Raw genomic sequence first — 12,239 nt, 5'->3', positions numbered from 1 at the left:
CAGGGGTAGAAAAGAAATTAACAGAATTCCAAACTTTAAAAAAATGTTTCTGGGAAGAAGAGCTACGAATTAAAGCCCACATGTGTTCCCATCTGCTGCCAGGAATCTGTTAAAATACTTTTATTCCCACACTGCTTTGGGAACGTGCCTGGAGGTTGGCCGGTGTCACCTGAAACCCGCATCACCTTCTCACGGAGAAAGCTGAAGGGTTGTGACCGCACTTTCCCTTCCGGACAAAGAGGATGCAAGAGGAACCATTTCACTGTCGGTGTTAAGGCAGCTTTTAGCCCGTGAGGCCCTAAAGCAGCGACACCCCTTTCAAAGCACGACAACAGCCGAGAGCTGCCCCGAGCAAATGTAGTCAGACAATTAAAATGACATACCCGCTTACGTATGCGGAAGACTGGGGCTCATTTCCATTTTTATTTCTTTCTGTTGCAGGTTGTTGTGTAAAAGTCGAATCAGATATCGCACAGGACAGCGCGTTTATGCCACGGCTCGTTACAAGTTCTTTTACCACAACTGCAACACCACAGCTTAAAAAGAAAACCACCCCAACCAAACCAAACGCAACCCCCAAACCAAACCCCTGCAGTTCACTGCATCTTGCCTTCTTTTTAACCTCACTGAAAACACAGTGTCTAGAATCGGTAACATCACACCTGGCAGTACAAAATATTTGATCAAAATATTCTTACTCTGGTTTAGAGGGACGTTGCTGCAACACAATGGTTTTTATTCTCCCCAAGAACTTAACTTGAAGTCAGTTTCTCCGTAGCTTGGCAATACAAAATCATCTCCCCCCCAACCCCCACCCCCAGTTTTTAGTTATGGTTTGCAGCCTAATAATCAAGGTCTTAACGGTCTTGAAATTCTTGGCAATGAAATACCTGAACCAGCTGTATGTACAGAGGTAAGTTCTAAGTTAGCACCCATGCAATGGAAAAAGGGGTGGATCTAGAGCACAGCCTACAGTTGACCACTCGGGCTAGACAGGACGTTGTTAAAGGCTAACAGGAGGCCCAGCAATGGGCACCTCCCTGGAAGATACAGTAATTCCATGTAAAAACTAACAGCAAATGGTTGCCTGTGATTTCTTGTGTGCACATTTAATTTATAAAAGCTTTTTTCAATTTCTAGAGCAACTAATTTAAAGTAAAACAGCTTTGTGATTTAGGTCAACATTCTGCAGCCCTCAGGTACAAAAATATAAATACAAACTGTTTAAACAGTATCTTTAATGAGATTCTGGCAGTAGGGTTTTTTTAATCTAACAAGACACATCACGTAACAGGTCTGCCACTGAACTTGCTTAGAGTAAAATCAGCTTCAATATGAAGCTGTTAAGGTATCAAAACCCTGCTTTTTACATGCTAAATATCTTCAGCAAGTGTGCACTTAAACACAGCAATGAACTTAACTAGAAGAATAACTAAATACGTACATGAAACTCTGCATGTGGAACGTAATTCATAGAACTGGTTACAACAAACGGTTACCTGCATTTTGTTAAGTTAAAAATGGTACAAATCATGCAAACAACTCTAAAGATAATGCAAATAAAGCTACCAGTGTTTGCAAGAAGCACTCAACTAAACCAAAATTACATTAAATGAAAGATGCGTATTTACTAGCAAAGATCTATCGCTATTTCGAAGAAGCAGAGGTAAAATCTTCAGGTTTTGAATGTCAGTTTTACTGCAAAATGCCATTGCTCTTGCTTAATGCAGAAGCACATGCTTAGAAGCCCAGAACTGCTTATTCAGAAAAAGTCTGCTGACAATAGTTCTGGCCTCCCTAGAATCAGAGATGCTGCATGGATTAAAAATAGCAGAGATTTGCAAGAATCAAAGGCAAAGGCACCCTATTCAGTTAGCCAAAACAGTACAGCATTCCCTTTCTCATAAGCATGAAGATGGTAATGGGGCAGATGATAAACATTTCTACAAAGGCAGCATTTCAACTGTTATCATTAACTTCCCATTTTGTAAATGCCATTAGCAGACACCAGCTTGTAATAGTTTATGCAAAATATTAACCTGCAGGATGAACTCGGGATTTTATTTGTCCTGATTTACAAATAAAGACTATTACTAATGCTATAAAGGACTACTTTTACTATCTAAAAAGTTTAACTCTCATTTTCCAATACTTTACACCTCAGCTGGACTACCATCTCGTATTGTTTCCAACATCTAACACTGCTTACTGGAATTCTAGAAAAGTTGTACCTCATGTATTAAGCAGCAGGCAATAACAATGGTCTTTTCCAGCACAGCTGCATCTGGCCGGCTATTGAAAGATTAGGAATATTTCTAAAACACAGGAAAACTCATGCAGTTTGGTAAAGTTTGCTGTCATTTCACAGTTTAAGTTTCCTTTAGTCATTGCACTTCTGTTGATAGTCTTGGTATTTTAAAGTATTATTCCGAATCCGAATTTGAACCAGCAATCTTCTTTTTCTTCTTTTTACCATGTTTCTTGTGCTTCTTTCTCTTTTTTGTTTTATCCTAAAAAGTAATAAAATTAAATGGAAGTTATCGTATAATAAAGTTGCCATCTATTAAATTCTGCTACCGCAAAGTGAGAGCACAGAAAGGAAATCTTTACACAGTCATTTCAAAACACATTTCTCGAAAATCCTATTGAGAAATCACAAAAAGAGAATTTGTATTTTACCCAGTAATTTGCACTAGTATGAGCAGTCTACAGTTTATCTCCATCATGGTCTGGCTATTTCACACCTCTCATCACTGTCATTATTACATTTCCTAATCTTTTAAATGATTTTAAGTGCCTTGCAGATTTCTGAGGAAGTACTTGGGAAGTGCTTTGGCATGCAGTGACAACGTATGTATGTGGGAACAACTAGGATGTTTACAGAGTTTAAAGTAAGTGCTTATATTTACTGTGCAAAATTAAACAGTTCAACTACACTTGGCTAGAACCTCCAGGATTTGCACCTTGTTCAAAATAACCATCTCAATCATAAATATGAACACACTCAATTAACCCTACTGGACTGAGTCCTGAAGTTATTACCCTGATCACTGTAATACAGAAACTGAGAGATGCAATCTTGTCTTTTTTCAAGCAGAATTTCAACTGAATTTATGAAAAGATGTGACATTATGTAAACAAAATAATCCTGGTATAGAAGTTTTGGTTTATACATATTACTCACACACACAATTTTTCTAGGAAGAATAATAATATTGTATTTGTATTATTGAAAAGTGCAGAATTAGAAATTAACCAAGTATAGAATATTTATATCCTAAAGCTACAACAGGACTAAGGAGGATACTTGCTGTTTTCTCTTTTTCCTCATTGTTTTTCTTCTTTTTTGCTTGCACCTTAAAAAAAAAAAAAAAAAAATCAAACGGGAAAGCAGCTTTGGAAATGCAGTTTTAAATAAAAGTTTTAGCTTTTGTTGCATATAAATGAGCACAACAGTGGTAGAACATACTAAACAATAACCCATGAAGAAACACTTATTAAGACACGTTATCCTGCAAACATCTGATTTCTGAACACACTCTGCTTTTAGTAGACAGCAGAACCAGAGACAGCAGAGATATAAAGGTGAACTTACTACACTAGTAATGTGGCAAAAATGTGTCATGAAAAAAACGCACCACACTGAGGATTTGTATTCTTGTAGGATTACAAAATTTGGGATGGCTCCGAAGTAGATATATGCAAGGATGAGAGTAAGTTTATTACATCCAAAATTTTATAATTCACTGGAAAAGGGAGCCAAACATTTTTAGTCATCTTGAAATCAGCCAATTTACTCACAAACATCAGAGAAATCTTGTGAAGGACTCCACACCAACCACTTAGCCTCATTTCACCGAGCTCTAAAACACCCACAAAAAATTGGAAATTTCCAAGAAAATGAATTCAAAAAGACTAGTAGGTGATAGGAGCGGTACTAAACAATTCTTACTGAGAGTTTTTATGAAAGAGAAAAATACTAACAACTTTACACCTGCCGCGCTCTTAGATTCAACTGTACAGAGCACAACAGTTTCACCAATATATGAAACCTAAGCTAGTTCGCTCATTCACACAGGCGAATCCGTAAGCTAAAAGCGTTATAACATCTGAAACTGAGGGTTCACACTGACCTCCTCTGTTTGATCCGATTCCGATACAGATTCTGATGATAAAGGTCCCTCACCACGATCGGCTTTCTTCCTTTTCCTGTGGTGATTTTTGCTGTCCTACGCAAAGTAGCATACTGGTGAGTAAAGTCAGGCCTTTCCAATTTTATAAAACTTCTGCTTAAAACTGAGATTGAAATATTATTTCTAAGTTGTGAAGTATTTCTAAATATTGTTGACATTAAGCTAATTACCACGAACAAATTACCCTACTGTTAAATTGCTTTTAGTGGAAATAATCTTTTTCTGTGTATTCCTTTCTCTTGTTACCAAGATACAGCAGCCTTCTAGAAGTGAGAGGAATAATACTACAGTATTGTCTCTTATTTTAAACAGCAACACATGAAGGAGTAAGCATTTGAAAATAAAATGTTTCACCACTTTTAAAGACCAGTGAGTAAACAAAGGTGTGTCAATAAGCGCTTACAAACACTGCAGCTTCACTCTTGCTTTGAAAGAAATTTGATGAAATGAAAAGGAAAAGCTCCCTCTGTATTTGTGTCCAGCCAAGACAAGCTGTCCCTGCCAGCTGCACTTCAAGACCTCATATATTAGCACGGTATATTTAAAAGACAGTCTTTCTTAAAAATGATTTGAAAATTCGGATGCTGCATTAGTTTGCTCTGATGAGCTGCTTCTCCCCTGCTCCCCCTTTGCTCTGGACCAGGCAAGGTCCTAAGATTGAAGCTACTTTCTGGCATTCAATTTCTAACTGAATTTCTACAAGAGAAAGACTCCGAAAGCATTGTTAGTTTACATTTAGGGTAGAAAAAACCCAAAATTTAAGTCAAAAAGATTATTTGCATTAAATTATTGGAAGTCCTCAGATGCATGTACAAAATGGTGAAAGAGAGACGGCTTTCATGCTCGCAGAAAAGGCAGAATAAGGTAATTTCTCTTAAGCTAATACATTTTTCTCTGCAATTTTTCAAAGCCATTGTAAGTACAGTATCTATAATTACGACTACATTTAGATAAACATATCCTCTGCTTGCTGTTCCTTAATTCACAGCAACAAGCCAGTATCCTACCAGGCATGCCACTGAAATATCATCACACATATTTTTAGCTCAATGTGACTGCTCAAGATAAAACCCAAAATACTGGAATGCAGCTATCTACTACAGCAGATTAGGTACTTTTTTTCTTTTACTTTCATAACAAAACCAGATCCAAGAGTTTCCACTAACAACTCTTACTAAAACAGGAGCTGAACTCAACTGAAAGCCTACCTCAGATTTGGTGTACTGAATACCCTCTGACTGTGTAGTTTTAGACAGAAAATTTCCATAGCTGTAAACTGAGACATTCAATATTTGAATTTAAGGGGCAGGGGGCAAGTCCTCCAGCATGTACGCAAAATGCAGTTCTGATATAAGTATTTCAAGAGTAAAAATACCTTCTCCTTTTCATACTCTTCCTTTGACCTTTTCTTTTTTGTGCTGTCCTAAATAGAAAGAAAAGCATAAGCCATGTCAAAATTATTTCAGGAAAAAAGCAGAAATCTCAAAAGCAGTCTGATCCATTGTCTACTGAAGGTTATTCTTCAGCATTGTTCTTTCTACTTTGCAGTTAACAAGAAAAATATGAAAAAGCCGCAGCTGCTAATTTCCTGAACCAGCAGTATGGAACGGTCTGTATGGAATCAGGTAAGAGTACTTGTAGTAGGTGTAGAGAGCCTCTGGAAAGGATACCAGCTATCACTACTGAGCCACATATATCTAACATGTAACAGTCTTATTCTCTATCCACACCCATCTCTGCTGATCAGGCAGGGATTTAAGCACGTATTTCCGTGGCGTTTTCTGCCTTCCAGTGTCAGCAGTAAGGGTATCTCTTGTGTTCCTTGATGTAGCACAAGTTTTCAAACTCCCAATAGCACAAATTCACAGAAGTATGCAAACAGTGATTCACACCGGCTTGGGTACTCCACTGAAAGCCAGTGATGAAGTCTATACACAGAATCGTGACAACTCTCTGTATTGTTAGTATCTAGGCGCGCAGTACAGTTGCTATCCACTGCAAGACAGAAAAATGCTAACATAACAGCACAAACTGCCTCGTGTATTTCATCCACTGTTCTGTGCATTCAGTGAGCCGGTGTATGTACCCTGCTCTACTTCCAGAAAAGGAAAGAGACACCTTCAGTTTAATATGCGTTTGGCAAAGGCTAAGTTCTCACAGATATTTCGAAAGGCAGTACTCTAGCCACTGATATTCTGCAATATCTCCATTTTCACAGGTGGTGTTCAATTAAATAACATTCACAGAAGTTTCACAGAACATTTTATTTTTTAGGTGTTAAAGTAGTATTGAAACAAAACATTTCAGCATCACAAAAGCTGCAAGTCTGAATTCAGAAAAATAGCTAAAAAATGCTGGAATTAGGCATATTCATTTTCTCAGGATCAAATTATTTCTGTCAGTGGGGGTAAATTCCTGATTGCATCGGGAAGACACAAGCGCAGCTCAGCTTGCATGGGTTTAGATTATGAAGGTAAAAAAATACCAATACACGAAACTCAAAGGTTTACGTGTTTACAACACAAACAAGGCAAACTTGCCACGGGTAACACACCTGCGTATTTACCTTGCTGTCTGCCTCAGATTCAGAAGTTGAGCTTGTTGAAGATTTCCGTGTGGAGCGATACTTCTTTTTCCTTCTTTTCTTCCCTTGCTTTTTATCCTATCCACAAGTATTGCAGGAAAAAAGAAAAACACAACCCTGAATTTACTCTGGCTAGAATTCAAGACTTGCATTAAATGTAAAGAATAGGGAACAGCAAATTCCTACATGTTATCAGGTTCTCTTGAGGAATAAAGTATGTTACAATTGATTATTGTAGCAGAGGACCTTCGTAACTCTTCTGTATCAAAAAAATGTAAACTGGTAAAAAATCCAGGTTCTCTAGATTCTGTTTATTATTTAGAGGTGTGCTGCAGAATGTGATTATCTGTAACAAAGATTTTTGCTAGAAAGTAAAAATGGTATGTTTGCATTTCTATGATTAGATGGGGATTCTATTGAAAAAGCATTACAGTCCGTGTTAAAACAGAAACAGATCCAGTTTACAAGTCAGCCAGCCAAAATGTATAGTTTTCATAAAGAAATTCTTGAACAGATATATATATCTAAAATTCATGACTTTACTATATGGACTAAATGCACACAATTAAATAGTTTTATGCAAACCAAGTCCTCAAAGAACATTATAAAATAGTGTGAAAATCTGTGTTAAATAAGCCACATGAACAAAACATGTTACATTCTAGTAAGTTAGTTCTTACCTCATCTTCTGAATCAGATGAACTGCTGGAAGAATCAGAGCTTGATGAAGAAGAGGAAGATGAAGACAACTTGACCAAACACAACAAAAAGTGAAGCTTGTGAGATGCAGCATTTTGTCTGGCAAATAGTCAAAAGTCCATCCAAACATTTCATTCAAAATTTCTTAATTTGCTAAGTTATTATCAATGAAATTTTACTTCCAAGAAGCTGGTCTTACACAGATTTTCTTACCTAGAACTGTAAAAAGTGTCTTCTAATGATTTTCATTTAATATTACATTTTTAACGCTCTTTTCATCCCTTTAACTGAAGTTACCTTGTACAGAATGTAAGCCAGCTATCTCAAATATGAATCAGTCAATTTAACAGCTAAATTCAAAATTACAGCTATACTCTCTCTTTCCAAGAGAACTTCAATGGCAAATAGGAACAACCTCAAAGCAAAAAAGCTGCGAAAACTGAAAATTTTGCTCACCCTATTAGATTTCTTCTTCTCCTTTTTCTTTTTCTTAAAAATAGAATAAAACAAGTGTTAATTTGGCATTATGTTCTTCTGTCATGCATTTCAGTTTATGTACTTTGATGCTGACTTTTACAGTGTATTTATGACATTCTGTATTGGCAGCATCAATGATAAACCAAGTTCCAAACACGGACTGTGTGAAATCGAAAATAACTTACCTCTTTCTTTTTGGAGGAACACTCGTTTCCACTCAGTAATTTCTCCCTGTGTTTTTCAAGTTCTTTCCTCCAATTCTGAAAACAAAACCAAACAGAAACAGTGACATGAGCATTGTTTCCAAACAGCTTTTTTTAGGAGACCTTGTTTGAAATCTCGTCCTCTACCTGACATTATACAGCTTTCACAAAACGCACAGAAAATAAGCAACATATAATGTCAAGCAAGGCTGTAATGTGTTTGATTTTATGGAAGATTAATATTAACTGAAATACCATATTAGTTCACACCCCAATGTTCAAGTTATTTAGATTTAAGAGACTGCCATTTATCTTGAAGGTCATCAATGACGGTATTTTTTGTATTACAGTGCTCTTGCTAAAGCACTTTAGAAAGCCAGGGGACCCTAAAAGAAAAACTGCTATTCTGTCTTAGTTTTAAAGTCACCTGAAGCAAAATTTTAAGACAAATTCTCCTGGCCCTTCTTAAATGTATGGGTGTCTCTAGTGTCTGTTTTGGACCTTGTCGAGGTCAACAATGATTAGAGTATGAAGTTATTATACATATCTTTGTAAGAACGCTCTTACTTTGCTAGGCCAAGCCCACTGCTTCAATCCCTTACGAGCTCCCTAGCTCTACCTAAACTCTCCCCTTCAAGAGCTCGGAAACATCCCACCCACCCCCATCACACTGAAAGGCTGCTAGCTTCAACCTGTGCTATTCCTGCTTCCTGTGTCAGACACATCATGTGCTCCCTTCTTCGTTACTATTATCTGATCCTGACTTTCCTCATGACGAAGCTGTATCAGTATTGTATTGGCAAAGCAACGATAATCCACATATTGTGCTGAAGGGACAGAAATATCAGGAATTAAGCAAGATTATACCTGTGCAATGCAGTAGGATATGCAGATGGCCAAGTCAGCATACTGTGAATTAGCTGAAAAGTGCTGCTGAGACACAGCAGATTAGCCAGGACAGTGCTCTGCATTACGTGTTTCCAGCAGCATCTATGCAGTATTGCAGCAGGTTGTGTACTCTGATATACCAGCTACCTGAGGGGTCTCTAACAGCAGCTTGTGCTTTATGAGGCAGGCATTCTCTTTAAATTATTTTAAGACTCTGTTAGTGTTATGTTTTAAGCAAAAAACCACAACATCTGTCACTGTAATAGGAGAGCAGCTCATTCACAGGCTTGTAATCTTTTCCAACCATTCAGAGATTTGTCCTTAGGAGATTCAGGAAGAACTCCTGGCCATTTCATGACTCCCTGCATCCCTTCCTACCCTGCAGCCAGACTGAAAAGCTGTTATCTTCTTTCCATGCCAGTTTCAATTATTTCACAATAAAGCAAAGATCAAAGCAGGAAAGGAATATGATCACCGAGCTAAAACTCAGAGAGAGCAGAGCAACTGGTCTTCTCAGAACAGCACCCTATAACCCTCCAGTTACTGGTGTAGCTTCTTAGGCAAAAACTTACAGCAAGAGCAGAGGTACTATGCCCTTCCAGTAACAGAGGAGAAGCACCATCTACTTCAGCCAGAAACTCTCACACAATGATGAAGGCTACTGCTTGAAGCTTATCCCAGGATACCAGAACCCAAGAAGGAACAGTTACATTCATCATATACTAATTTCTTCCTATGTGTACCACAGGAGTTATAGGTGAAACTTTCTTACACCATGCTGATCTCCAGCAGGTACTGAACACAAACATCAGAACAGCTGCATTTACAGCAGGGAACCAGCATGGCATGTATTCAGCTTAGGATGAGAAAGAAGGAAATGCTTTACAGTCCTATCTGTATACTGAAGGCTGATGGTGTTTTCAAACCTTTTGATACAGTGTTTCTCTGAGCTGAGAGTAGCTCTTCACTGGTTCGGGGGTAACCCTAACATCTGATACAAACGAAACAAAACATTTACTCATTAAAAACTTGAGTGAAATGAAATATTATGGGTACTTGGTGCTGCTAACGATAATGGAGGAAAAGCAGCATATAAGATAAGAAGAATCAAGTTTTAACACACTAGTAACATTACCAACCTCATTCATCTTTTCTTCAAACTCAGCCAAAGCCCTGGATCCTTTCTTTTTCTTTTCCAGTTGCTCTTTCACTTCTTCCCTACATAAAAAGGATGACAGATCACAATTTGTACAATTAAAAATACCTTCTTAAGTGTCTAACCTTTTGTAGGGTTTTTTGAAGTTTAGCTTTGGCTGAACTTCCAACAGAAAGAAGAATGAAAGCATCTTAGATGTTATGCGCATGGTAACCTAACCCTAATAACTTAAGTACGGTAGCTAAATCCCTCTGAAAGATCTAAAGTTAAGTTTGCAATTAAGAAAATTGTTCTCTAATGTCTTATGAGAGGAGGGAAAATTGACTAAACATAAAGTTAGGTTGATAATATCTCAAAGTGATGATTTTGTTGGGTAAGGTAAACTGTGTTCTACAAATATATGAACAAAATGTTTTTCTAGAGATTATTTTGTTTAAAATTAAATATATCTGCAGGCTTTAGGTATCAGGATTTGTAAAAGTAAAATAACCAACATCTTCCTCTTTTGAGAAATTTTTGCCAACATATTTAGAGACAAATGAGAAAGTTATGTATTTCAAGATTAAGTAACATTGTTTTTAAAACAGGAGACTGAATACATATTTAGAAAACAACCTCTTGGCCAGACACATGGTATCTTTCAAAATGTATTACTGGTATCCTGGGGAGGAGGTAGGTATCATCTGGTATCATCTTAGTAAAAGGGAACAATCTTCTACTCAAGAGATCACAAGGGCAGACTAATATTCCCACTTACCATGTTGGCCTTGGCCTGTTCAAGTAGTCTTGTATTGTTGGTCCTGAATTTTGGGCCGGACCTCGTGCTCTGGCCATAGCTATGGGATTCATATAAGCCTGGAATACAAAACAACAAAAAGAAATAGAAAGCTCATCGGCTGCAGTGTTAGCAAAATCTGTCCTTTTCTCCTCACAGGAAGTTCTCACTCACTGAAAAATAATTCAAACTTGTTTCTAAAAACCATGAAATATTTAACAAACCAAGTTGATTCAGTCTGGCAGAAAGACTCAGTAAGAGCTTTCAATTTGAGTTATACTGTGGCAGAAAGCACTCATCCACAAAGAGACCATGTTCCTCGTAATAATTCCCCTCCCTGAGCAATGATTTTGCAAACTGAGTACAGTATCACAGCTGCTGAAACCTTCCTCCTTGAGACAGGGAAACTGTAATTAAATTTCAGCTCTTACCCTCTGGGACAACTGATCTTACGTCTTTACAGTTCTGTTCAGAATTGATGATAGTAGATTCAAAGTTTCTTGCTGTAACACCAAAACAAGCAACCCGTGGTGCTCTGCTACAAGTATACATGTAGGAAAATTCTGTGACTTAGGGCTATTTTAAGGAGGAAAAAAAACCCCAAAACCTCAAAACCCCCAATGTTATGAGGTATTGCATCTTTCAAACCCATGCATCCTCTCCATATTCACTTCAAAAATGCAATAGGTTATAAAAGATGAACTTAGAATTCATAATCCACCTCAGCAATTAATGGAAAAACTCCATTCTAGCAAACAATACTTCAATTATTTATTTTTAATTCCAATAAGATTTTGCTCATGCAAAAGGGAGGTACATGTACCCCAGCTTATCTCACGGGCTTTTATCATTACAACACCCCAACACTTCACAATTTACTCTTGCAAAGCAGAATGCACTGCCTGGAGATGCGAAGAAAAAGAAAATAAAATAGTCAAAGCAATGACTAGCTTTGGTTGCCCAATCTGAGACCATTTTTTTAAGAGTACATCATTTCGTCGATTCAAAGTAAAGATTCGACCACACGTGCAGCTCTCACATACCCAACACTGCTTTCTGTCAGGCCATAAAGAGACCACCACGCACAGCAAGTGACCATTTGTGAAAGCTGTCAAAAGCAGCAGCTGCTGCCTCCCCTTCTGTCCCCCCCCACGCCCAAAAGCAGTGGCTACAGCGATGCTGAGCTTCTGGACCAGACTATGAGTAGCCTGGTGGCCTTTGGCCCTTGAGGCTACATTTAGTCCTGGAACAGGGACCCCGGCAC

General features: G+C 37.7%; 1 protein-coding gene across 1 annotated transcript; it reads right to left on the bottom strand.

Moving 5' to 3' along the window:
* Nucleotides 1–1,175: 1,175 nt before the first annotated feature.
* FAM133B (family with sequence similarity 133, member B) lies at nt 1,176–11,049 on the bottom strand. Its single transcript, XM_010155142.1, has 10 exons — nt 10,958–11,049; nt 10,184–10,262; nt 8,139–8,213; nt 7,933–7,965; nt 7,458–7,526; nt 6,760–6,855; nt 5,569–5,616; nt 4,134–4,229; nt 3,312–3,356; nt 1,176–2,510 (listed from the first exon to the last, which is right to left on the bottom strand). The coding sequence occupies exons 1-10, from the start codon at nt 11,047–11,049 to the stop codon at nt 2,424–2,426; spliced, it is 720 nt and encodes a 239-aa protein (XP_010153444.1). The 3' UTR covers nt 1,176–2,423.
* Nucleotides 11,050–12,239: the final 1,190 nt, after the last annotated feature.

Source organism: Eurypyga helias, unplaced genomic scaffold, assembly GCF_000690775.1.
Source record: "Eurypyga helias isolate BGI_N326 unplaced genomic scaffold, ASM69077v1 Scaffold52377, whole genome shotgun sequence".
NCBI classification, from domain to species: Eukaryota; Metazoa; Chordata; class Aves; order Eurypygiformes; family Eurypygidae; genus Eurypyga; species Eurypyga helias.
Note: the sequence above shows the minus strand (reverse complement) of the source record. Positions and strands in the feature narration are given on the sequence as shown.

What these genes read in the sequence shown, in the direction of transcription:
- FAM133B (XM_010155142.1), bottom strand. Translation starts at nt 11,049, where the DNA reads ATGAATCCCATAGCTATGGCCAGAGCACGAGGTCCGGCCCAAAATTCA. An exon ending in CATCTGATTCAGAAGATGAG is followed by an intron (nt 6,856 to 7,457) that starts GTAAGAACTAAC and finishes ACTTGTGGATAG; the next exon opens with GATAAAAAGCAAGGGAAGAA. An exon ending in AATCGGATCAAACAGAGGAG is followed by an intron (nt 3,357 to 4,133) that starts GTCAGTGTGAAC and finishes TTTTTTTTTAAG; the next exon opens with GTGCAAGCAAAAAAGAAGAA.